Below are 27,144 nucleotides of genomic sequence, written 5' to 3'. Positions count from 1 at the left end.
AGAAGGGAGTGTATTACATGAAGAAGCAGTCATACTTGGTCACAAAATACAAAACAGTTCCCTTGGGCAGAGGAACGTGTCTCTGATCATACTAAGGTGAAATGTTTGGCCTAAAGGCTTAATATCAGGGGCCTTGCATTCTCTTGGGTCTTTTCTGAACATCAGTGGTTATAATTACATTAAGAAACATAGGGAGCTTCCCTGGTGGTCCAGCGGTTAAGAATCTGCCTTGCAATGCAGGGAACATGGGTTCAATCTCTGGGCAGGGAACTAAGATCGATGTACAGCGGAGCATCTAAGCCTGTGTGCCCCAACTACTGAGCCCACAGGCTACAGCTAGAGAGTCTGTGGTCCACAAAGAAAGATCCTGCATGTGGCAACTAAGACCCATGCAGCCAAATACATAAGTAAATATTAAAAAGAGAAAGAAACTTATTTGATCTTTCATTACTCATTTCTCTTTAACTTGAGGAAATTCTTTTTTTTTTAATTTTTTATTTTTAACTTTACAATATTGTATTGGTTTGCCATATAGCTCTTTAACTTCAAAAATAGACAATTGGCCAGATGCTGCTCAAAGTTTCTTCCGCCTTTTTCTATGATGTGCTGCTGCTGCTGCTAAGTCGCTTCAGTCGTGTCTGACTCTGTGCGACCCCATAGATGGCAGCCGACCAGGCTCCTTCATCCCTGGGATTCTCCAGGCAAGAACCCTAGAGTGGGTTGCCATTTCCTTCTCCAATGTATGAAAGTGAAAAGTGAAAGTGAAGTCGTTCAGCCGTGTCCGACTCGTAGTGACCCCATGAACTGCAGGCTACCAGGCTCCTCTGTCCATGGGATTTTCCAGGCAAAAGTATTGGAGTGGGGTGCCATTGCCTTCTCCCTATGCTGTGCTAACAGGTGTCATTTCCGTGAATGAATACTCAGACTGGGAATATAAGTGGTAACCCGATGTAGACTCCTTACTGGTCACTACTGAAGACCATTTCTCAGGTGTTTGGTACCTACCTGTCTGAACTGTAGGCATTGGTGACTTGGAGATGTAGCTGCTCCTATCTTCATAGTCAGCTACTGTGTCTTATAAATGCCATTTACAATGATAATGAGGAAACTACCCAGATTTTGGTTATTTTAGAGAAGAACAAGAGGATTATTTCCTATCTTGCTTTGGATATCTCTGGAAAATGGAGACAGAATCTAATGAAAGGAAATATCACAGAGACCATGATTTCTATGCCGAAAGTGTTAAGTTTATTAGAGAACCAACAACACAATATAGGAGTGAGCAGGGGTCGTGGGAGGACAGGATATTTTTCATCTTTTGAAAAGGGTGCCGCCTAGTTTGAAGAGAGGAGGAATGGGCTTCTCAAGAAAAGAGGTGGTTCTGCTGTGAAGCTGTGGGACAGCAGGATAGACCCCGCCATCTACTTAATGATGATGCGCGCCTAGGAAGCTCAGCAGCAGGGGGAGGTCCTGCAGGTGCGGCAGGTGGTGCGGCAGGGGGCGGGCCGGCAGCAGGTGGGGCGGCAGCAGGGGGACTGCACAGAGATGGGCTGGCAGCACGTGGTGGCCCAGCAGCAGGGGCGGCAGACCACGGCCTGGCAGGACGTGGGGCAGCAGGTGATGGGGCGGCAGCAGCCCTCCTGCAGGCTGCAGGGGTCGCAGCAGACTGGGCGGCGGCAGGGCTCGCAGATGGGGCGCGTGCAGCGGGGCACGCAGGTCACGGGGCGGCTCACGGTGGTCTGGCAGGACACTGGGCGGCAGCAGCAGGGGTCGCGGTAGCAGCAGGGCTGGAGGCAGCCTCCGCCACAGCTGAGGGAGGAGAAGGTGGGGCCGCAGCAGGAGCCGGTCATGGTGGTGTGTGGGGCTGAGTGGTGTTGAGGTGGTGAGAGGAGTTGAGTGTTCTCAGGTGTGAATGTCTTCCTCCTGCTCTGGGCCCTTTATATACCCTGGCCAGGAGATGATGGCCCCCACGACACATAATCATTTCCTTGTATTTGTTTATTCCTTCTGAAATAGCCTTGGCAAGTTTAGTAAGTTCCCTAGACATTTTTTCCAGATGCTCAACTACTCATAAAAGACTGTTTTCCTTATTTAATGAAGACTCATTATATTTTTCTATTTATGGTTCAAATATGAATTTAATGACCCCGACTTCAAAGTGTCCAATTATCTTCATAATTCAGTGATGCTTTTGCCAATTGATGTTTTGATAACATGAGACTGGTTGTCATGTTCTTACTAATAGTGGAAGTGAATTCCCCAACTTATGAGTATCCTTTAACACTGTTAAGCTTCATGGGCAAAGCAAGTTCAGAAAAATACTATAGAGATATTTTGTTTGTCAGCAAAGGAAGAAGTTTTCTGTCTACTTTTTGGAGCTACAGGAATGCATCTTTGTAAAACTATCATCAGTAGTTTTCCCCCCAAGTTTTTTAGTGCTAAAATACACATAACATAAAATTTACTGTTTTAGTCGTTTTTTGTGTGTACAGTTCAGTGGCATTAAGTACATTGTTGTGCCACCATCAGCGCTATTCATCACCAGAACTCTTTCATCTTGCAAAACTGAAATCCTGTACCCATTAAACAATGGCTCCCCATGACCCTCTCTCCCCAGCCCCTGGACATCTTCAGTGTAACTTTAAAAAAATCTCCCCTTTCCCCCCTGACATCCCATAAATATTGTTTCCAACACAAATATTGGTCCTAGCTAAAGGACCATAGTCAAGTCAATTATCTGGTATCTTACGTGTAAAATGTGGAATATAAACCCAGCTTCTGGAAAGCACCATACTACTGTTACTATGTGTTTAGCTTTTTTTGGTCTTAGGTACATGCCTATTAATTTCCATTAGTTGTATCCTTCCAAATCATGATAAATTTTATGTAAGTTTCGTGATAGCCAGAATCATTGCGTTCTAACCACATTCTAAGCATTATACTAAAAGAAATAAATGGATTAATTTATTCTTCAAAAAATCTTATGATACTAGAGAACAAACTTATGGTTACCAAAGGGGATAGCGGGTGCTGTGTTGTACTGTGCTAAATTGCTTCAGTCGTGTCTGACTTTTTGTGACCCTATGGACCATGGGATTTCCCAGGCAAGAATACTGGAGTAGGTTACCATGCCCTCCTTGGGAATCTTCCCCGATCCAGGGATTGAACCTGCCTCTCTTATGTCCCCTGCATTGGCAGGCGCGTTCTTTACCACTAGCGCCATCTGGGGAAGCCTGGCTAGCAGGCAGAGGAGGACAAATTAGGAGTTTGGGATTGACATATACACAATACTCTATGTAAAATATGTAAACAGCAAGGACCTACTGTATAGCACAGGGAACTATGCTTAATATCTTGTAATAACTTATAAAGGAAAGTAATCTGAAAAAGAATATATATATATATATGTGTGTAATTGGACTGCTTTGCTGTACTCTTGAAAATGATAGAACATTGTAAATTATACTTCAAAAAAAAGAAATCCTATGAGGCAGTTATTGTTATATCTCTTATTTCATGCATAAAGCCAGATAAGTGACTTGCCTAAAGCCATCTGCTAGTGTTGGAGCCAGTAGTTATTCCAGCAGTTATTAGTTATTCCAATCTATGGCAACATTGTAAGCCTGAGGAGTTGAAGAATGAAATTGTGGAAACCTCATTTCCTGTCAATAAGCAATTTCTGCTTTATTTAGGAATTTTAATGACAAATTATTTTTAAAATTGTTGTTGTGTGTGAAATGGCTAATTTTGAGAGTCATCTGGAAGAACTCTATGTCTTAATTAGTATCCTCAAGAATGTGAGGAATTATCTCCCGCAGAGCCTTCTCAGAATTCCAAAACACACTTTAAGGAAAAAGTATTAAAGTTGGACATAGTTGAGTGATCTTGAGGCACTATAAACAGAACCACCATCTAGATGAAGGTAGCAGCCCGCCAGCACGATGAACCCCCCAGGTATAGGTCCCACAGCCCTAGGTGGTCTCAAGCCCGCCTTGCCTTTACCCCACTGTCTCTTGCTTCAGTGTCTCCTCATGTACCAGGCTTCCTTCTGCTTACAGACCCCTTGTGATGTTCAATTATTTCAAATTGTCAGGGTCTGCAGGAAAATCATGTCACTCAGCAGTTTTTTTTTTTTTTCCCCTCTGCCTCTGGATTTGCTTGGTTCTGACCCGTGTTTTACAATCAAGTCTGTTCTAGATCTGTGACTGAAGGCTGCAATTTAAGCCTTCTTTTCAAGCATTCTGCCCACAGAATCCCTTGCAGGCTTATCCAGACCTGCACCAGCCACTGTGGCTGACCAGGATGTGGTGTTACAGTGCAACAAACATGATCCAATAATAATGATGAGCTTGGGATCAAGCACAACATTCTACATCTGAGAAAACACTACAATATGAGCAAGTCTCTAGAAGGTTAAGGAGGAAAATTCTGACAAAAGGAAAACAAAGTATAGTGAGAGAATTAAAGAAGATAATTTTTAAAATTATTAATAAAAAACAATGATCAAGAATATATAGATAGAAACTGGAGTTTTGAACTGTCAACCAGTAAATTGTCAGATACTTTGACCACCTGATGCGAACAGCTGACTCATTGGAAAAGACCCTGATGCTAGGGAAAGATTGAAAGCAAAAGAAGAGGGAGAAGAGGGAGGCAGAGGACGACACAGTTAAGTAGCATCACTGACTCAATGGACATGCATTTGAGCAAACTCCGGGAGGTAGAGAAGGACAGGGAAGTCTAGTGTGCTGTAGTCCATGGGGTCACAAAGAGTCAGACAAGACTTAGCGACTGAACAACAACAAAAGAGTCAAACTTAATTAAGAGGAAATTCCATTGTACATACTGACAATGTAAAGGTTTTAAAAATAATGAGCTACTTGTTGAGAAAACTTTATTCCAAGAAAACTACTTCTCTTCAAGCTGTGGCTTCTTGTTTTACTGTAAGAATGCACATGTCCAGCCTGAGAAGAGAACTGGGGTGTAATGAAATCTTTCTGTCTTCCAATCCTTAGAATGTATTCATTCAATTATGTAGTAACTAATTTCTGATCATATACTATGTGTCAAGTATTGTGCTGATCAATGGAAATCCAGCAGTGAACAAAGTCAGTCAAGATCTGGGTCTTCACAAAGGTTTCCTTGCCTGATTCCTGTAGCTGGGCAGGTAGATGAGACCAGGTGTATAAACAGCACATTCCAAAAACTCTTTAAGATCAGATGTCAGGAATTCAATACATTATTTCTCAGGATAACAATAGTGGCTAGTTTCCTGACCAGCTTACAAGTATTTAAAAGCCACAAAAACAGATCTACTGTGGATTAATGTTATTATTTCAAATACATTGGCATGGTTTGGATAGTAAAGTTGTTTAGAGTTCTAAATTAGAAATGGTTCTAGCCAAGCTACATTTCTCCTTCCTTGGCTGGAGGGATTCTGGAAAATATGGCATACTGGTTCTTCTAGGACAGGCATTTCAGTGGTTAGGAATTCCAGGTACCAATTGATATTAATCACGGCACAGTTTTCTAGGTCAGGGAACAAATGGGATTCTGACTTAGGCTGTTGTTGTTGTTCAGTCGCCAAGTTGTGTCTCACTCTTTGTGAACCCATGGACTGCAGCACGCCAGGCTACTCTGTCCTTTACTATTTCTTAGAGTTTGCTCAAATTCATGTCCATTGAGTCGGTGATGCTACCTAACTGCTCATCTTCTGCTGCCTTTTTCTCCTTTTGCCTTCAGTCTCTCTCTCAGCATCAGGATCTTTTCCAATGAATTGGCTCTTCGCATCAGGTGGTCAAAACACTGGAGCTTCAGTTTCAGCATCAGTCCTTCCAATGAATATTTAGGACTTAGGTTTCCTCCCCCTTATCACAGATGTGAGAATGATTCATTAGTCAAGTTTGGGATCAGAGAGACTTCCTATCAAGTCTCCACTTCTTCAACATGAATGAAAACTTTGACTTGAAATATGAAGGTGGTTCATTTAAGAGGTTCTGAATTATCTGGATTGCTATTAAAACTAGAGACCTTGTGCATGAATTGTTCCTAAAATTAAAAAATAATGGCCCTTGGAAAATCTTTCTTCACTTGTTTCTTCTGACCCCCCATATTATAACATAAGCTAAAAAAATGAACTTTTGAAGATTAATAAACAATAAAGAAACACATTTGCGTCTGAGAAACAAAAATTTATTATTTTACCATGCAGAGCCCCAGGATAAATGTAATATTATCCTAGAAAAATATCTCATCTTGAAATAGTAGAGAAGTGATGATGAATCAGTGGACTAGGGCTCTATTCAAGAGCAATTTTAATCTTTGTTTATTCATTTTTTAAAACCAAGAATTCAAATCCTGAAAGCTGGAATTTTTCTAAAGACCGTCAAAGAAGGCCAGATTTAGGCACATATTTATGCGGGAAAAGGCATCAGGAGTTACTGCTCAATTGTTGCAGGCAGGTAGGTTTCAAAAGTAGTATCTCTCATCTGATCCATCAGGGCTGGGAAGGGCTGGCACAAGTTTCTGAATACCTGGGGTGATTTCCTGCAGGGCTACTCAGCAGCAGGGGGAGGTCCTGCAGGTGCGGCAGGTGGTGCGGCAGGGGGCGGGCCGGCAGCAGGTGGGGCGGCAGCAGGGGGACTGCACAGAGATGGGCTGGCAGCACGTGGTGGCCCAGCAGCAGGGGCGGCAGACCACGGCCTGGCAGGACGTGGGGCAGCAGGTGATGGGGCGGCAGCAGCCCTCCTGCAGGCTGCAGGGGTCGCAGCAGACTGGGCGGCGGCAGGGCTCGCAGATGGGGCGCGTGCAGCGGGGCACGCAGGTCACGGGGCGGCTCACGGTGGTCTGGCAGGACACTGGGCGGCAGCAGCAGGGGTCGCGGTAGCAGCAGGGCTGGAGGCAGCCTCCGCCACAGCTGAGGGAGGAGAAGGTGGGGCCGCAGCAGGAGCCGGTCATGGTGGTGTGTGGGGCTGAGTGGGGTTGAAGTGGTGAGAGGAGTTGAGTGTTCTCAGGTGTGAGTGTCTTCCCCCTGCTCGGGGCCCTTTATATACCCTGGCCAGGAGCTGATGATCCCATGACAAGCTGTTGTTTCCTGGAGTTGTGGTTGCCCATTGAAATGAGAACCCCAGATTGGTGGATTCAACTGCTGAGGCAGCAATACAAGCATCGCTGATGGGTGCTTTTCTTTCTTCCTGTCTGCTTTTCCCCTTGAAATGAATACTTAATGATTTACATAATTTGAAAAATTACTCATTGAATAGCTAATCCTTCCAGACCATGTCATGTGACAGATGAGCTGAAAGTTTGAGGAATCCTGTGTTACCACCATCACACTTTCCTCTGTTCATCATCCAGGACTAATGGGACTATAAGGTTCAGGAGTGGTAAGCCTGGTTTCTGATTGATGCTGAAATGAAGGATGAGTTTCTGGAAAACCAAAATGGCTTGTAAAAGGTGATGTGTACTGCTTCTGCAATGGAACAAATGGCCCAGTGCTTCTGTAAAATAATGTGTTATTTCACCTTGTTTATCAGGAAATGACCACCTAAGTCACTCAAGTAATGCTGTTTAGTGGCCTGAATTGGCCTATCACTTCATAGCAACATATGGGACCCTTACTAAGTAAATAGTGCTATACTGTAGTTTCTTATCACAGAGTAATTACAAATTTTAGAAAGGCAAGACAAAGGCAGGGAAACCAATTAAAGGAGACAAACTTTTCATGCAAAAGTAAGGCCAAATGAAGTAAAGATTTTATTCATATTATGCCTTTCTGAGTATTCCTTCTTGAGTCTTAGAAATAACACCGAAATTGGAATATTTCTTACTTCCTAGGTGTGACATAAGCACTTGTACTGAGTTCTTCAACACACATTAAAATATTTATAAAGGGACTAATTATCTTGCTGTTGTAGATGCTTTGGTTTGTTGGCTGAGGAATTTGCTTGCTTACATATCAAGTGTGAAGGTAGGCTTCTAAGAAAGACAAGGGGAGGGACTTCCCTGGTGGTCCAGCGGTTAAGACTCTGTGCTTCCACTGCAGGGGGCATGGGTTCCATCCATGGTTGGTGAAAGAAAATCACAGATGACACATGGTACAGCCAAAAAAATAATAAAAATTTTAAAAATGACAAAGGGAAGTAAGTGAGCTGGTGATTGATAAAATTGTTTTGTCTTTTTCAGTCTCAGCTAAGAAAAATGGGGGTACAGAAAATAAATATAAATTGGAAAAAAGGTTAAAAATAACACTGTACTCTTTTCTATTGGCATAACATTGTAAACCAACTATACTTCCAAAAATGTGACAATAAATAAATAAATGCTAAAAAAAAGATAACATTGAACAAAGGTTGCTGAGGCAATTGACACACTTTGGTCCATCATAATTCTGGTCCTTAAAGGCCTTTGAGTTTCTGATCCATGATAGTCTATCCCAATTTGTGGAAGGCCAAATTGGTGAAATGATTTCTCCAGAGATGTACAGGTAAAAGAGTGGCAAAGCTTCAGCAATACTTCACACCATCTTTTGAGTACAAACACTGATGCATAGCTCCTGGTCTTTTTCCAACTCTGAGTCACCTTAAAAGAGTGAACAGGTAGTAGTAGTAATCAAAAATTCTGTCTCATATAGGGAAATAAAATAAGAACTCACTTAATTTATGGTTTATTTTAGCATATTGTTATTCGGCTTAGAATATATTGTTGTTTGTTTAGTCACTAAATTGTGTCCAACTCTTTTGCGATGCTATGAACTGTAGCCCAGCAGGCTCTTCTGTCCATAGGATTTCCCAGGGAAGACTAGTAGAATGGGTTGCTATTTCCTCCTTCGGGGAATCTTCCCCACCCAAGAATCAAACCTGAGTCTCCCGCACCTACTGCATTGGCAGGCAGATTCTTTACCTAAGGGATTCCAGGGAATCCCTTAGAATATATACAGAGATTCAAACATTAGGAATAGGAATACGTCTGTAAACTCATTGCTTATTTTAACTGGCAAACGGACACAGTCCTAAGAAATCTTGTGTTCTGTGATCATGGACTGTCAGAAACTTTGCTATTTGAAGTAACAATAGTAATAAGGGCTGTGCTATGCTTAGTTGTGTCTGACTCTTTGCGGCCCCATGGACTGTAGCCTGTCAGGCTCCTCTGTCCGTGGAGTTTTACAGGCAAGAATACTGAAGTGGGTTGCCATTCCCTACTCCAGGAGATCTTCCTGACTCACGGCTGGAACCTGTGTCTCTTGCATCTTCTGCATTGGCAGGCGAATTGTTTACCACTGAGCCACCTGGGAATCCCAAGTAATAAGGGACATCCCACTATTGCTTGGATAGGACCTTAATCACCTTAACACAAAAGCAGTCTCAATATCCAATCCAGGGGGCAGACAATCAGATACGAGATTTTCAGATACCACATTCTGCAGTTATCTTAACTATATGGTTTCCAGAGAAAGGAGACAGTAAGTCCATTTCACTGCCCAGCGCTGCTGTTAATTATTTTACACAAAGCCACATTTCTCTTTGACCTACCATTTCATGTAATTTTATCTGAATTTTCCCATTCCTCAAAATCCTATAAAAACCTTTACCTTCACTTGGTGGGATGTCCTGTGTTTCTAATGCCATGTGGTCTCCCTTGCTATAGCACACTAATAGACCTAAGTTTGTTAGAAAAGGGATTTGTCCCTGGCCTTTATCTCATGGGCTTTTTTAGTTACATTGTGCAAATTCCAGATGTTCTGCAAGAGCATAATCGTTAGAGTAGAAGCAAGTAAACATTATCTAAGGTGGTGATAAATTATGGGATTTTTTAGTTGGATTGAAGCATGTAGTGATGATGACTCTTTCTGATGGCCAGAAAAAGCCATGCCCTCACCTCAATAGTTTCATGAGTTGTGTTTTGTTATGAGTGTCATGAGTTATGTTTTTTTAGAAACTAGTTTGGGCGCCCTGGATGGTAGGACATTTTGCAAGTTCTGAAAATAGAAAATGCATTCTGTGTTCTCCAAAATGATCCTTAAAATAGCCTCCACTCATAAGTGTCAGAGATGGGAGTGGGGAAGATTGAGGGAAAAAGGGCAGGAGGAGGACGGGGAAGACAAATAAGTCAGACAGAGAAAGAGAAATATCAGAACCTAAAAAGAAATAATACAAATAAGCTTATTTACAAAACTGAAACAGACTCAGACTTAAAGAATGGAATACTTATGGTTACCAGGAGGGAAGGATAGCAGGGAGAGAGAGGGAGAATGGGATCGAAATGTACACACTGCTTTATTTAAAAGGGATAACCAACAAGGACCTACTGTATACCAAAGGGCACTCTGCTCAGTGTTAGGTGGCAGTCTGGTTGGGATGGGAGTTTGAGAGAGAAAGGATACGTATATACGTATGGCTGAGTCCCTTTGCCATCCACCTGAAGCTATCGCCACATTATTAATTGGCTATACTCCAATATAAAATGAAAAGTTAAAAAATAAATTCTTCCTCCACCACCTGTCAATTTTGTAATTTAGAGAAAATACTGTAACACTAGCAGCCCCAGTTTCCTCATCTGTAACAAGAGTCTCTGATGTTCTTCATAATCCAAATTTATTATAAAATCCACAAAAATGTAGAAGACAGAAGATATGGGTATTATTAATTGAAAAGAGAAAATATTTTAGTTGGAAAAGACAAAAGGCCTGTGGTGATCAGGGAACTAGTGGGATTTATTTCTGGAATTAAAAAAAATAAATATCTCTTCTGAGTGGTTTAAGTATGTATCTCCTTAAATCTAAGGAAGACTAAACAAGTAATCTTTTGGAGTCTCCTACAGCTTTGTGTTTAATTCCTTTGGGTTAGGGTGAAAGGGAAAGTGTAACTATCAAATGCATATATATCCCCAGTTCTTATTACCCCTGATGATAAACCCCTATTCATATTCATAAATCTTGCCATCTAGGACTCTTTCCTACATACTGTAAATCAGCCTTTAAAGAGCCCTTTCATCCTGAAACAGCCCTGACCTAACAACGAATTTTTTTGTGCTGTCTTTATTATATTTCCTAGAAAATTAGTCTCTGGAAGTGGTTATGGATTATCCTGAAAAAAGTCTTCCCTTGAATGCCTTCCAACTTAAAATAACATGATGTGTAATAAGTAGCACATCTTTTGAGCTTGTTTGTTACAGCGATGATCAAATGTTCAACAAATATGAATGGTATTGAAACAGGCCAGGATGCTGTGGGGCCTTCCCAGGAACAAATTCCCCTTGTCCCCTGCCTGCTTTTTGTTTGCAGAAAAGCTTTAGCTTCCTAAGCCTCCCCCAAGTTCCAAAGAGCAAATTTAATCGAAGAAATGAGAAAACACAGAAACAAAGGAAGACAGTCAAGCAAGACAAAATCATGATAGTTCAGCCATAAAACAAAGTCAAGGACTTTCAGTTCCTTATCAAGGATACTATTCTGAGCCATACCCTTCAGTTGTTTTGCAGACACTAAACCCCCCATCAGGCAGAAGAAATTAATTGCATGCTGATCACAAGCACAGAGACCCCAGACCAATTGGAATCAGAAGGTTGAAGGCAGATTCCTGAAATATCACCCTGTTAACCTCACCATCAGCCAATCAGAAAATTGAGTGTGAGCTGATCCTGGACCCTAAGACCCTCCTCTTCACCTTGCCTTTAAAAACACTTCCCTGAGAGCCACTGGGGAGTTCAGGTCTTTTGAGCCCAAGCTGCCCATTCTCCTTGCTTGGTTCCATGTTGGTTGCCTTGCAATCAACTCTGCACTTTTCTTCACCACAATGCAGTGTCAAAAGATTTGTTTTACTGTGCATGAGTGAGCAGATCAAAATTGGTTTGGTAACAGTAGGGGTGCTTCCTATGTGTCAGGCACTTTATATGCATTAAGTTGCTTAACTTACCCAGAAATTTACATTGATAAATATTAATTTTCTCATTTTGTAGACAGGGAAAACTGGAGGTCAGAAAATTTAAGTTAAACTGATGAATTTTTTGCTTTAAGTAAATATATAGCTTTTAGAATTCTTTTCATAAAGACAATTCCCTTCTAATGTATTTTGATTCAATAAATAGAAATTGACTACCAGCTATATTCTAAACATTGACCTCAGTAATGGGAACCAGGAAAAGTGTGGCTCCTTCATTGGAGGTAGAGAAATAGATAATCTCAATACTATGCCTTGTGAAGAGGGAAGGAAGTATAGGATGTTATTGGCACAACTTAGGGGCACCTAACCTAGCTTGTGGGTGTGTGCATGTGTGTTCGTGCATGTTATGCATGTGTGTTTGTGTGATGGAGGGCTTCAGTTCAGTTCAGTTCAGTTCAGTCGCTCAGTCGTGTCCAACTCTTTGCGACCCCATGAATCGCAGCACGCTAGGCCTCCCTGTCCATCATCAACTCCCGGAGTTCACCCAGACTGACGTCCATCGAGTCAGTGATGCCATCCAGCCATCTCATCCTCTGTCGTCCCCTTATCCTCCTGCCCCCAATCCTTCCCAGCATCAGAGTCTTTTCCAATAAGTCAACTCTTTGCATCAGGTGGACAAAGTATTGGAGTTTCAGCTTTAGCATCATTCCTTCCAAAGAAACCCCAGGGCTGATCTCCTTTAGAATGGACTGGTTGGATCTCCTTGCAGTCCATGGGACTCTCAAGAGTCTTCTCCAACACCACAGTTCAAAAGTATCAATTCTCCAGCACTTAGCTTTCTTCACAGTCCAACTCTCACATCCATACATGATGGAGGGCTTAGGACAGAACAATTGGAGAAGACTGAGCTGAATCTTGGAAATGACTCAGGGTTAGGTAGATGGAGAGGGTGGAGGGAAGGGGTAGATGAAAAGATATTCCAGATTAAATGAAGAACATGACAAAAGCAAAGACATGGAACTTCACGACTTGTGCCAGTAACTGTGAGAAGTTCAGAGTTGTTTAGAGTGAAATATAGTTGGGGATTGTTGAGACATGAACCTGGAGATGTGGGCAAAGGACAAGCCACGGAGGACCTAGTGTGCTCAGATTTCCTACACACGTGGGCAGTCTGAGGACTGGTCTCACAGTCCTGTACCACTTGTTAAGACTCATACCTGGATCCCTGTACCTCTTCTTTCCCTCTCCTGTCTCCTTCATCCTCTCCATCTGTCTTCCTTTTCATTGTTTGCTCATCTGTGTACACTCATAAACATGCACTAATGAATGAATCAGGAAGCGGGGGTGTTACAGGAAAAAATTAGTTTATTGAAAAATAAGCAGGCAACACATTACAAAAGATGGAGGGGAGAGTTTGAGCAGCCTCTGGAATTCAGAATGAGTTTGTAACACCCACTCTGGGGACTTTTAAAGATGGATTTAGCATCAATTGTGACTTCTGCTGATGGCTGCTACTGCTGCTAAGTCACTTCAGTCGTGTCCGACTCTGTGCGACCCCATAGATGGCAGCCCACCAGGCTCCCCCGTCCCTGGGATTGACAGCTGCAAATTTGACTGGACATCTGCTTATATATCCAAATGGTAAAACATAAAAATGACTATTGTCACCTTATGAAAGAATGTCTATTTTTCTTTCAACGTAATTAAAATGCAGAGTGGATGCTTAGGCTCCAGGATGTTGCTTTATAAGAAAGTGGGGTCTCAGCAGCAGGGGGAGGTCCTGCAGGTGCGGCAGGTGGTGCGGCAGGGGGCGGGCCGGCAGCAGGTGGGGCGGCAGCAGGGGGACTGCACAGAGATGGGCTGGCAGCACGTGGTGGCCCAGCAGCAGGGGCGGCAGACCACGGCCTGGCAGGACGTGGGGCAGCAGGTGATGGGGCGGCAGCAGCCCTCCTGCAGGCTGCAGGGGTCGCAGCAGACTGGGCGGCGGCAGGGCTCGCAGATGGGGCGCGTGCAGCGGGGCACGCAGGTCACGGGGCGGCTCACGGTGGTCTGGCAGGACACTGGGCGGCAGCAGCAGGGGTCGCGGTAGCAGCAGGGCTGGAGGCAGCCTCCGCCACAGCTGAGGGAGGAGAAGGTGGGGCCGCAGCAGGAGCCGGTCATGGTGGTGTGTGGGGCTGAGTGGGGTTGAAGTGGTGAGAGGAGTTGAGTGTTCTCAGGTGTGAGTGTCTTCCCCCTGCTCGGGGCCCTTTATATACCCTGACCTGGAGCTGATGATCCCCAGAGACTCATGCCATTCCTTGTTAATATTCTGGCCAATTAAGTGAGGATTTAGCATTGACTAATACCAGTTTTGGTAACCCTCTACCCCTATATCCACGCACACACCCCACAGATATTTTCTGTTTTCTTGTTTTGTTTATAGTCACCAAATCTAGCCACATGATTTGAAGCTAGTGAAATTTCCTTTGAAATATGCTCATCCATATAAAAAAGAATGTGTTTTCCAAATTATGTTAGTATCTAATTACTTTATCCTTTGGCCCTGTAGTTAGCATTTTATTTCTGGACTTCAAAGACTCCCATAATTGCCACCCAAACAGTGACCTGGTATTTACAACCGTGCACATGAAGCTAACAGGCTCACAGTAGCACTCCAGGCAGCCCAGTGTCACCTGTTTCCCAGGTGTCTCCTCCATGACTCACTGAAAGGCAGGTTTGTGGTTCTCCATATGAGGAGGGCCACATGGCACCCAGGATGGCTGCCACATGGTTTAATCACTCCTCCCCAGGAGGGCCTGGGTGGTCCTAGTGGATTCTGTACCCTCCTCACCTTCCAAACCAAACTCAACCTCTACCTTAACGATAAAACCCTCATCAAGCATCCATTGCAATTTTTATCTGTGTAATTTCTTGGGGTTGTCATTGCATGTGTAGATTCTGCAAAGAGATGGCAGAGAACTTATACATATATCTCCTCATTTTATAAAAAGGGTCATGTGGTTTTACCATGGTCACCTCATGGGGTCCCAGTCTCCTCATTCCTCAGTTAACAACGTCTACTGTGACTTTTCTGTTTATCAGGCTCTGCAGATGATACAGTTGTCAGACAGGAGAGAGAATATCTTAAGTATTTTTTCCTTCCCCAGTTTTACTGGAATATAATTGACAATCTCAAGTAGGGATCACTTAGAGTGATTGTTGCCGTTGTTTAGTCGCTAAGTTGTGACCCCATGGACTGGAGTCCTCGCCAGGCTCCTCCTTCTATGGGATTCTGGAGTGGATTGCCATTTCCTTCCCCAGGGCATCTTCTCGACCCAGATTCTCTACCCCTGAACCACCGGGGAAGTCCCCAACTAAAAATGAATGAGGAAACAACTTACCCCAATGAAAGATAACCCCAAAGGGCCTCAGGGCTTGCACGCTGGGCCAGATCTGTGCACTAGCACAGAGGATAAATAGAGGTTGACTTAGAGCTGGGATGGGGTGGGGCGACTGCTTTTTCCCAGGTCTTAAAGTATAGTCTGGCTTCCCTTGGTAGCACATGGTGGCTCTGTAAGATATGCAGTTGTCTAATTCCTTTTATGGTTTTTCAATTGTACCTTCACCCTATACTTTACTCTTTATGATGACTTCTATAAATTTGAATCTTATGTATGAAGTACATTTACACTTTTCCTTTGAATTTGAAAAAAAAAAAAAAAGAATCCTGTCCAGTCAGCCATGTACTAAATGGAAAAAGAAGGGCCAAGAGCTTGCCAATCACTAATCAAATGCTTTTAAAATGTCATTTGTCCTAAAATTACCCCCTTGAGCTACAAGGAGGAGGCTTTTTGTTGTTGTCATGAGGGTATCAGTTTTATTTTTGCTTCAATGATATCATGAAAGATATCATGAATGTGAATTATATCAAGTTCATTCTCTCTATTCCTCATGCCAAGATACTCTCTTGGCTCTTTTTATAATATTAGTTGATTTTTACTGTACAGACTAAATGTTCTCTGACATAATATGGCTAGAATTACATGAAATATTGTGGGCAGAGGCACATTTTAATTTTATGTAAGAGTAATATATTCTGATTTGCTTACAAATAGCATTTTTATTTATGACTTACATTCTGTGGACATTCTTGGCCTCAACAGTCCTTTGAACTAATGTATCACAGTTTTACAAGGAATTTCTTAATTAGGCCCTTACTGGAAGCTTATACCCATTTTCCCCTAAGAACAGTTTATAATAGTTCCCTCTGGATGTATTGTTTTGTTTGCTGATGCTGTGAGCACTCGTTTTTCTTCTCAGCATGTAAGAGCTTTAAGTTACTATATGTATCGAGTACTAGGAGACACAGAAGAGGTGTGTTTGATCCCTGGTTCAGGAAAATCCCCTGGAGTAGGAAATGGCAACCCATTCCAGTATTCTTGCGTGGAAAATTCCATGGACAGCAGAGCCTGGTGGACTAAGTCTGTGGGTTTTCAAAGAGTCAGACGCAAGTGAGCATGTGCGTGCGCACACACATGCACACACATGTACATTCCAAGGACTATAACAGGTATCTTTACCTGTCTTATTAGTCATCAGAGCGATCAAATGAGTACATATTATTACCCCTGTAGATAAAGAATTGAACCTCAGTGAGTTTAACTAGTTTGCCCAAGGTTATACAGTTCTTAAATAATTGGAATAACACAGCTCTCAAGAGTCTGGGTTCATCCCAAGTATGTCTGACCCTTAAACTTACATTTTAACAAACATGCTTACAAAATCCAATGGGATTTTTCTTCAATTTAAGATGAATAATTTCACTTTTTACTATTCTTAAGTGCTTTTAAAAATATTTGCACTTATTTTTAAATAAACTATTGAGATATCTTGCATGTCCTTCGATTTCAGCCTGAGGCACAAAATGGTCTGTGATGGTCCTGTTCCTGAAAGCACTATGTCTATCAGGGACTAGTCGGGGTTACCATGAACTGGGGAGAAGCACATCCTAGCATTTCAAAATAAAATTAGGGGTAGGGGATCAAGGGACTTCCCTGGTAGCTTAGGCAATAAAGAATCTGCCTACAATAAAGGAGACTTAGGTTCGATTCCTTGATCAGGAAGATCCCCTGGAGAAGGAAATGGCAACCCACTCCCTTTCAACAACTTTGCTAGGCTCGAATGGAGGAGCCTGGCAGGCTTACAGTCCATAGGATCGCGAAGAGTCAGACACGACTGAGCTACTAACACTTTCCCTTTCAGGGGATTAAGAGATACGAACTGTTTTATATAAAATAGATAAGCAACAAGGATATATCATACAACACAGAGGACCATAACCAACAACCTGTAATGGAGTATAATCTATAAAAATATTGAATCGCCATGCTGATCACCCAAAACCAATATAATATTGCAAATCAACTAAACACCAATAAAAAATAAAACAAAACTTCCAATAAAAAATAAAACAAAACTTCAAAATAGAGACTGCATCTCATATGGCACATCATAAATATCTTAAAGCTTGTTTTGCAGGGTTTTTCTTTTTTTTTTTTCAGGCATTATCCACCCGGTCCACTAAGTAGTCAAGATCCTCTTCAACTGTGAGGCTTGGAACCTTTCATGTTCTTCAGAAAGAGGGACAGTCCAAACCTGTGCTCCTGCAATTGGCTTGGGGTTGAAGATGCCCTGTGGATTGTGTTTGGACTCTCCACAGCTATGGAAGGAAAACCTGTCCTCACTAGTGCATGCTGAGGGAAATGAATATCTGGCTCTGCTTACACATTAGCGTGTGCTTTTCCCACTACACAAACTGCATGTTCTCCATAAAGTAAGACTGGGTCTGTGGTGGCAAAGATGAACCAAAGTTGGGGCCACTCCTCTTTGCTCCATGTGCTGGGGTGATGGTTGGTCTCCAGGGGGTTATCCTGACTCTCCACCTCTGTCTGGTCAGCAGCCCTTCATTGCAGTCCACATTGGGGCTGTTCTGCTGGAGTTTTGTGGGCAGGAACTTTCTCTTGTTGACCGGGTCCCCCAAAGCCTGCTTCCCAGCTCTTCTCTTCTGGGCCATGGAGCAATTGTGTGCGGCACCGCTGGTCCTGGAGTGTCTCCTGGGGAGGTAGGGTGTGCCTGTGGCTCTCCCTGGTTATGGGGACACCAGTAGTGGAGTTCTCAAACAGTGTTCAGCCACAGGAACTCTCACAGAGGCAGACATCCTGCCCGGGCCATTAGCGACCAATCTTAAGAGCTTAATTTTATCTATAAACCTGGAAATTATTATTAGTCTAGTCTTCCAGAAAGTTTGTTGAGATAAAATCAAGTCCAGCAAAACACTTGGGCATTCCCCTATTGTTATTTCATTTATGGAAAACTATCTGATTAATCTTTTCATACCAATTGATATATTTACTAGTTTCTCATTGCCACCACAGTTGAATTAGTCAACTCTTGCTGCATAACAACCACAAACTCTTATAACATACAATAGCAAGTATTTATTTCTTGGCCACTTGTCTGCAGTTCAGTTGAGTTTGGCTGATTTTTAAGGCTGGTCTTGGTTTCTGGCCATGGATTAGTTTTGGACTTCCATCTGAATTCATGTTTCCAGATTCAGCAAATAAAAATACACATCCCTCAGTTAAATTTGAATTTCAAATAAGCAACAAATAATATTTTACTGTAAGTATATAATATTTTAGTGTAAGTATATGTAAGTATGCATAGGGCATCCTTACATTAAAAATTATTTGTTGTTTATCTGAAATTCCAGTTTAATGAGGCATCCTGCATTTTACCTAGTAACCCTATTTCTGACAGCACAAGAGAGCAATTCCCATTATGCAAACACATTCCAAATCTTGGCTAGGGTTGTGTCTTCTAATACCCCATTGGCCAAAGCAAGTCACACGGTGAAGTCCAAATCATGGCTAAGAAATGGGGAGAGGACACGTCCCCCAAAGACGCAGGAGAGGCAGACAGTAAATATTAGTGAAGATTGATCTAATCTGCCAGAGTGCAAATTAGTTACTTTATAACCTTTGTTATGAAGCTTGAATAAAGACTTTTACAAAGTCCAACTGGATTTCATCCTCTGGATCTCCATTCATGTGGGTAACTTTTGTTTTACTTACTCTTTTCATCCTGATCAACCAAGAAATGTCATTGATTAAACAGGGGCTGCTTGGTTTCTCCTTAAGAAATTCATGTTATCTGTCTCCTAATAGTTTGTCTTTGATTAGGTATTCAACAGGGAAAAGTCTGGGAATGGCACTGATTTTATGAAAGCAGCTATTGATTTAATCAAATATTTCATTAGAAATCCTATTTCATTGTGTACCAATTATTTCAATGACTAGCAGACAAAATTTTCTCTTGGGAAAGTTAATTGAAGGACTTCAGCAGCACGGATACCAAACTGATATGAAATCTCCCCCCTGACTATATATATGCATATATATGGATTCTGGATATAATTTTTTGTTTTATTTATTTATTTATTGACCATACTGAGTGGCTTGCAGGATCGAACCTAAGTCCATGGCAGTGAAAGCACTGAGGCCTAAACACTGGACTGCAAAAGAATTCCCATTTTCCACATCACTTTTATTTTTTGGCTGTGCCATGGCATGCAGGATCTTAGTTTCCCAACCAGGGATTTTTTTTCTTTTTTTAAATTTATTTATTTTAGTTGGAGGTTAATTACTTTACAATATTGTATTGGTTTTGCCATACATCAACATGAATCCACCACAGGTATACATGTGTTCCCCATTCTGAACCCCCCTCCCTCCTCCCTCCCCGTATCATCCCTCTGGGTCATCTCAGTGCAGCAGCCCCAAGCATCTAGTATCATGCATCAAACCTGGACTGGCAATTCATTTCATATATTAAACTGTGTCCCCTGCAGTGGAAGTGCAGAGTCTTAAACTGAACCACCAAGGAAGTCCCTGGATATAATTTTTAAAATAATAAATTTCTTGTATTGTTTTGGGGATGTAAACTGATACAGCCACTATGGACAACAGTATGGCTATTCCTTAAAAAACTAGAAATAAAACTACCATATGACCCAACAATCCCACCACTAGGCATATACTCTGAGGAAATTATAATTCAAAAAGACACATGTACTCCAAAGTTCATTGCAGCACTATTTACAAAAGCTAGGACATGGAATCAACCTAGATACCCATCAACAGAAGAATGGATAAAGAAATTGTGGTACATATATACAATGGAATATTGCTGCTGCTACTAAGTTGCTTCAGTCGTGTCCGACTCTGTGCAACTCCACAGACGACAGCCCATCAGGCTTCTCTGTCCCTGGGATTCTCCAGGCAAGAACACTGGAGTGGGTTGCCATTTCTTTCTCCAACAATGGAATATTACTCAGCCATAAAAAGAACACATTTGAGTCAGTTTTAATGAGGTGGATGAACCTACAGTTTATTACACAGAGTGAAGTGAGTCAAAGAGAAAAACAAATATCATATATTAACACATATATATGGAACCTAGAAAATGGTACTCATGAACCTATGTGCAGGGTAGCAGTGGAAATGCAGACATAGATAACAGACTTGTGGACACAGTGGGGGGAGGAAAGGGTGGGATGAATAGAGAGAACAGTGCTGAAACATATACACTGCCATATGTAAAAGAGATAGTTGATGAAAATTTGCTGTATGATGCAGGGAGCTCAAACCCAGTGCTCTGTGACTACCTAAAGGAGTGGGATGGGGTGGGAAGTGAGAGGGGGTTTCAAGAGGGAGGGGACATTTGTATGCCTATGGCTGACTTATGCTGATATATGGCAGGAACCAACGCAATATTGTAAAGAAATTTTGAAAATGTTAGTTGTTCAGTCGTGTCCAACTTTTTGTGGCAAGGAAATTATCCTCTAATTAAAAATATAGAAATTAATAAAAATTAAAAAAGAAAACAAAAATTTCCAGATTCCAAAATGAAGCTGGAACTTAAGACCAAATTTTTCAATCTGTGACCTGATGCTGAAGCTTCTTCAGGATATGAACCAATGACTTTGGGCTAGGGTTTTAACTCCCTTACTGGGCCCAAAAGATTACAAAAGAGTTTGGAAGGATCTCTCATCTGAGATAGCCAGAACTGGAAATTCTTAGCAAGAGAAGCCCAGTGAATCTTCTTCTTTGTGAATGTTGATAGAAGAAAAACAAAATCTATATGTAGAACTGCTTGCAATATAAATGAGTTTAAAATCCAATTTTACTCTTTGCTATGGTGTAAGAATACCAGGCTGAGAAAATCATCTGTCTTGGGCCAGAGAAATCCCTGGGACTCCCAGCAATAGCAAGGTCTAAACCATTATGAGGGTGAACCAGTGGAGGTCCATTTCCTCTTGTGATGTGTCATTATTTATCATGAGTTAATGTTCTTCAGGAATTATCTTTGCCTTAGAACTTCCGTGTTCCTTGGGTGTGGAAACACTCTATGACTTTACTTTTTATTTACTAACCAACTATTGGTCTTGGTTGTCCCTGAATACTGGGGGTTCTACTCTTGTCAGTTTGATGTTATGATGACAAATAATACTTTCCTCCACTCCTTCAACCATGTGGTTACCTAACACCAGAAACCACACAGTTCATCTGTATAATGGTGAAAACGGTGGCTTCCAAAGTCTTTTAGGGACTTTCGTTCGGTGAAATTGCTTTTTCAGCTGGGGTAGGGGAGGGGGAATGGAGGGCACTGGAGAGTAAATATTCCATTAATCCATAGTAAATATTAGCTTTAGCAGGAGATGACTAGAGAATTTGTCCAACTGCCATACCTCCTCCTAAATCAAAGAGATGTTCTGGGTTCTCTGTCTTTTGAGATCAAGCCAATAACAATGAACTCTTTCACGTCAGTCTCTTTCCATGTCTTCTGCAAAGCTTCAGTAGTCTTAGTCTCTTGATAAAAGAAATGAAAGAGATGGCACTCTCTGCCACTTGACATTTGTTTTTTGGCTGGTAGTTTGTAGTTTTGTTAGTTATTATTATTTTTATTGGACTATAATTGCTTTACAGTGTTGTGTCCGTTTCTGCTGTACAACAAAGTGAGTCAGCTCTATGTACACATACATCCTCTCCCTCCTGAATCTCCCTCCCCACCATCTCGGCCCTCTAAGTCCTCACAGAACACTGAGCTGAGCTCTCTGTCCTATACAGCAGCTTCCCACTAACTACCTATTTTACACATGGTAGTGTATATATGTCAATGCTACTGTCTCTTTGCAGGGAAGGAATAGAGATGCAGACATAGAAAATGGACTTGTGGGCACAGTGGGGGAAGGAGAAGGTGGGACATTGCGAGAGCAGCATTGCCTCTTGACATTTTCCCTTTTGCTTTTTTAAGTAAAAAAATCTCTTTTGGCTTTTTCCATCATATAAAATCTCAAGTGTGTAGGGGTCATACAATCTCTTTTGTTACTCAGTCAGTTCAGTCACTCAGTTGTGTCCGACTCCTTGAGACCCTACGAATCGCAGCACACCAGGCCTCCCTGTCCATCACCAACTCCCGTCCATCGAGTCAGTGATGCCATCCAGCCATCTCATCCTCTGTCGTCCCCTTCTCTTACTGCCCCCAATCCCTCCCAGCATCAGGGTCTTTTCCAGTGAGTCAACTCTTCGCATGTGGTGGCCAAAGTACTGGAGTTTCAGCCTTAGCATCAGTCCTTCCAAAGAACACCCAGGGCTGATCTCCTTCAGAATGGACTGGTTGGATCTCCTTGCAGTCCAAGGGACTCTCAAGAGTCTTCTCCAACACCACAGTTTAAAAGCATCAATTCTTCAGCGCTCAGCCTTCTTCACAGTCCAACTCTCACGTCTATACATGACCACTGGAAAAACCATAGCCTTGACTAGACGGACCTTTGTTGGCAAAGTAATGTCTCTGCTTTTGAATATGCTATCTAGGTTGGTCATAACTTTCCTTCCAAGGAGTAAGCGTCTTTGAATTTCATGGCTGCAGTCACCATCTGCAGTGAGTTTGTTACTAGGAGGTGACAAATTTTCACAACCCGTGAGCAACTAATGTCAGGTGCACACCTGGGACCTTTCTGCGGTCTGGAAGTTCTCATTTTCCTTATTTCTCTTCTCTTAAATATGAAGAGCTGTCATTACATGAAGCCCCCTCTCTGCCAATAATTGTAGCCAAAACTTTCTCATTGTAATTCATAGAGGTGGGAATCCATATCACCTACATGAATCAATGTTCTTATTTATATTCAAATAAGTGGAAGACAGGAAGGAAGGGATCCTCAGGACTGACATTAACTTAGTAGAGCTTCCGCATTCTGCCTCAGCCCTGAACTGGCCAGCATGTCTTGCAATTCTTCCCATCAAGAGGTAGATTCTGTTTCCTTACTCTTTGTGTCTAGTTTGGCCTTATGACTTGCTTTGACCAATAGCATACAGTGGAAATAGTGTTATATGAGTTCTGGAATCTAAGCCTTAAGAAGTCTTCAAGCATTTTCCTTTCCTTCCTGAAAGAGTCAACTACCAGACATGTAAATCTTGGAACTTTAAATCCCAGTTAAATTTTGAGATCAGCACAGTGGTATGAGTGAGAACAGGAAGGATTATCAGAATGCCCAGTCAATGCACAGAATTGTGAGAAATAAAAAATTGTTGCTGTGTTTGGCTATTAAACTTTGGCATGGATTGTAATATAGCAATTGGCAACTGAGACAATATATATTCAGTTTATTTCTACATTACCCTTGTGAAGAAGGTGGTCTGTGTGTTTCCTTCAGATGAGCTCCCCTTACTTTCCTCATCCTGGAAGTAGCCAGCATAGAAAGTGTTTTAGTAGAGAATGTTTGATGCTATAATGATGCTTTAACTTTTAGTTCAATTTTAAAATATTTTTATAGACAAGTCATAGAACATTATTTTGGAAAGTAATTTCTGACACTATCCAAAAGTGAAAGTGAAAGTCACTTAGTCGTGTCCAACTCTTTGTGAGCCCATGGACTCTACAGTCCATGGAATTCTTCAGACCAGCATACTAGAGTGGGGGGCTGTTCCCTTCTCCAGGGGATCTTCCCAACCCAGGGATCAAACCCAGGTCTCCCACATTGCAGGCGGGTTCTTTACCAGCTGAGCCACAAGGAAACCCAAAAATACTGGAGTGGACACTATCCAAAGGTGTTGCTATTTCAAATTCTAAATCAGGGGTTAGGAAATCTTGCCATTACTTACTCATTGGGTAGGTTTCAATCTTCTTTGTAGAATTCAGTATCAATGTGCCCCCCACCCTGAGTCAGTGTGTACCCCAACTGAGAACTACTCAAAACTACAAATAAGCATCAATTAAAAGAATCTTTAAAAAGTGAACTCTGAAATTCCAACCTCCTAGGAGGAGATATTTAAGTTATGTTAAGTGAGTGAGGAGGAGGAGACATTTGAATTGTTAAGTGAGGAGACATTTGTTAAGTGAGGAGACATTTGAATTATGAGGAAAACTCTGAGATATATACTCAGAAACAAAGCACACCATCCAGATCTGGCATATTTTCTTAAAAATATCAAGCTAATAATGGTATTTTTTACAGAACTAGAACAAATAATTTCACAATTTGTATGGAAATACAAAAAACCTTGAATAGCCAAAGCAATCTTGAGAAAGAAGAATGGAACTGGAGGAATCAACCTGCCTGACTTCAGGCTCTACTACAAAGCCACAGTCATCAAGACAGTATGGTACTGGCACAAAGACAGAAATATAGATCAATGGAACAAAAAAGAAAGCCCAGAGATAAATCCACGCACCTATGGACACCTTATCTTTGACAAAGGCGGCAAGAATATACAATGGAGAAAAGACAGTCTCTTTAACAAGTGGTGCTGGGAAAACTGGTCAACCACTTGTAAAAGAATGAAACTAGAACACTTTCTAACACCATACACAAAAATAAACTCAAAATGGATTAAAGATCTAAACGTAAGACCAGAAACTATAAAACTCCTAGAGGAGAACATAGGCAAAACACTCTCTGACATACATCACAGCAGGATCCTCTATGACCCACCTCCCAGAATATTGGAAATAAAAGCAAAAATAAACAAATGGGACCTAATTAACCTTAAAAGCTTCTGCACAACAAAGGAAACTATAAGCAAGGTGAAAAGACAGCCTTCAGAATGGGAGAAAATAATAGCAAATGAAGCAACTGACAAACAACTAATCTCAAAAATATACAAGCAACTCCTACAGCTCAATTCCAGAAAAATAAACGACCCAATCAAAAGTTTGGGCCAAAGAACTAAATAGACATTTCTCCAAAGAAGACATAAGGATGGCTAACAAACACATGAAAAGATGCTCAGCATCACTCATTATCAGAGAAATGCAAATCAAAACCACAATGAGGTACCATTTCACAGCAGTCAGAATGGCTATGATCCAAAAGTCTACAAACAAGAAATGCTGGAGAGGGTGTGGAGAAAAGGGAACCCTCTTACACTGTTGGTGGGAATGTAAATTAGTATAGACACTATGGAGAACAGTGTGGAGATTCCTTAAAAAACTGGAAATAGGAGGGAGGAGCCAAGATGGCGGAGGAGTAGGACGGGGAGAACACTTTCTCCCCCACAAATTCATCAAAAGAGTAAATTCCACAAAACAACTTCTGAATGCCGGCAGAGGACATCAGGCACCCAGAAAAGCAACCCAACTCTTTGAAAGGAGGTAGGAAAAAATATAAAAGACAAAAAAAGAGACAAAAGAGGGAGGGACGGAGTTCCGTCCCGGGAAGGGAGTCTTAAAAAGAGAGAAGTTTCCAAACACCAGGAAACCTTCTCACTGCCGAATCTGTGCCGAGCTTTGGAAGCACAGAGGGCAACATAAAAGGGAGAAAAAAAATAAATAAACAATTAAAAATCGCAGATTGTGAGCCCTACGGTAACTCCCCCAGCGGAGAAGCAGCGCAGACGCCTGCACACGGCATTAGCAAGCGGGGGCTGGGCAGGGAAGTGGGGCGTGGGCTGTGTCCCTTAGAGTAAGAATCGGCCCGAATGTCCTGAGCGCTATCTGAGCGAAATAATTTGGGCTAGCAAACCAGACTGTGGGATATCTACCACGCGAAAAGCCAGCCCTAACCTAAGACACCGCCAGGCCCGTGCACAGAACAAAGGACTGAACAGAGATAGCCAGTTGCAGACCTTCCCCCTCCGGTGACAGGCAGCCAGAGCCGTAAGGGGGCAATCGCAGCCCAAGAGAGACATTATCTATAAAACTGTAAGCAGGCTTCTTTGCTAACTAAAACTTCTTGGGGGTCTGGACGGTCAACATCTGCCTGAGAAGGTGCGCCGGTTTTACACCCAGATAACCGAGTGGGGGGGAGGCGATAAGTCGCAGCATTGGCGCCCGCCAAACACATCACCTGAGCTGCTCGGATCTGGGAAGAGCACAAAACGCAGGCCCAACCGAGTCTGCGCCTCTGAGGACTACCCGAGTGCCTGAACCTGAACGGCTTGGACCTGGGAGCTCAGCCCAGGGCCGGCCTCTGATTGTTCCCGGCGGAACAACCTAGAGCCCGAGCAGTGTGGGCAGGGAGGCTACACGCGCCGTGAGCGAGGGCAGACCCAGTGTGGCTGAGGCACTGCGAGCGCACGCCAGTGTTATCTATTTGCAGCATCCCTCCTTCCCTCCCCACAACGCGGCTGAACAAGTGAGCCTAAATAAAACTAAAAAAATAGTGTCCTCCACCGTCCCCTTTGTGTCAGGGCGGGAACCAGACACTGAAGAGACCAGCAAACAGAAGAAGCTATAACAGAGGGAAACGCCTTGGAAGCTACAGGCCATAGATTAAAACCCTGTGGTTACTACGGACTACATAGGAAGGGGCCTATAGATCTTGAGAAATATAAGTCAGACCAAGGAACTAGCCAAAAATGAACTGAACCCACAATACTCACAACAAAACCAGAGAAAGACCTAGATATATTTTTACTATTTTTACGATCAATCTTTCTTTCTTTTTTTTTAATTAAAAAAAAAAATTTAAGTCCTCTATTGTCCTTTAATTTTCACTTTTATAACTATTACTTTGCAAAAAAAAAAAAGACCCTATTTTTTTTCTTCAGCAAACTTCATATATATATTTTATAATTTTTTGACCGTGTTTTGTTTTGTTTTTGTTTTTTTCTCTCTTTCTTTTCTTTAACATTGTATTTTTGAAATTCCAAACTCTACTCTAGATTTTTAATTTTAGCCTTTTGGTATATGTTATCAATTTTGTACCTATAGTTTTTTTCATAATTTCTGT

General features: G+C 42.1%; 3 protein-coding genes across 3 annotated transcripts; all 3 read right to left on the bottom strand.

Moving 5' to 3' along the window:
* Positions 1 to 1,252: 1,252 nt before the first annotated feature.
* On the bottom strand, positions 1,253 to 1,908 carry LOC129651244 (keratin, high-sulfur matrix protein, IIIA3). The gene has a single exon (XM_055579953.1). The coding sequence runs from the start codon at positions 1,848 to 1,850 to the stop codon at positions 1,452 to 1,454; it is 399 nt and encodes a 132-aa protein (XP_055435928.1). The 5' UTR covers positions 1,851 to 1,908; the 3' UTR covers positions 1,253 to 1,451.
* Positions 1,909 to 5,808: 3,900 nt separating this feature from the next.
* Positions 5,809 to 7,015, bottom strand: LOC129651242 (keratin, high-sulfur matrix protein, IIIA3). Its single transcript, XM_055579950.1, has one exon. The coding sequence runs from the start codon at positions 6,955 to 6,957 to the stop codon at positions 6,559 to 6,561; it is 399 nt and encodes a 132-aa protein (XP_055435925.1). The 5' UTR covers positions 6,958 to 7,015; the 3' UTR covers positions 5,809 to 6,558.
* A 6,249-nt stretch (positions 7,016 to 13,264) lies between these two features.
* Positions 13,265 to 14,094, bottom strand: LOC129651241 (keratin, high-sulfur matrix protein, IIIA3). Its single transcript, XM_055579949.1, has one exon. It carries the CDS (start codon positions 14,034 to 14,036, stop codon positions 13,638 to 13,640), a length of 399 nt encoding a protein of 132 aa, XP_055435924.1. The 5' UTR covers positions 14,037 to 14,094; the 3' UTR covers positions 13,265 to 13,637.
* Between the last annotated feature and the right edge of the window lie 13,050 nt (positions 14,095 to 27,144).

Source organism: Bubalus kerabau, chromosome 4 (assembly GCF_029407905.1).
Source record: "Bubalus kerabau isolate K-KA32 ecotype Philippines breed swamp buffalo chromosome 4, PCC_UOA_SB_1v2, whole genome shotgun sequence".
Taxonomy (NCBI): Eukaryota; Metazoa; Chordata; class Mammalia; order Artiodactyla; family Bovidae; genus Bubalus; species Bubalus kerabau.
Note: the sequence above shows the minus strand (reverse complement) of the source record. Positions and strands in the feature narration are given on the sequence as shown.

Bases quoted from the DNA above. Each gene is read 5' to 3' on its own strand.
- LOC129651244 (XM_055579953.1), bottom strand. From the start codon at position 1,850: ATGACCGGCTCCTGCTGCGGCCCCACCTTCTCCTCCCTCAGCTGTGGC.
- LOC129651242 (XM_055579950.1), bottom strand. From the start codon at position 6,957: ATGACCGGCTCCTGCTGCGGCCCCACCTTCTCCTCCCTCAGCTGTGGC.
- LOC129651241 (XM_055579949.1), bottom strand. From the start codon at position 14,036: ATGACCGGCTCCTGCTGCGGCCCCACCTTCTCCTCCCTCAGCTGTGGC.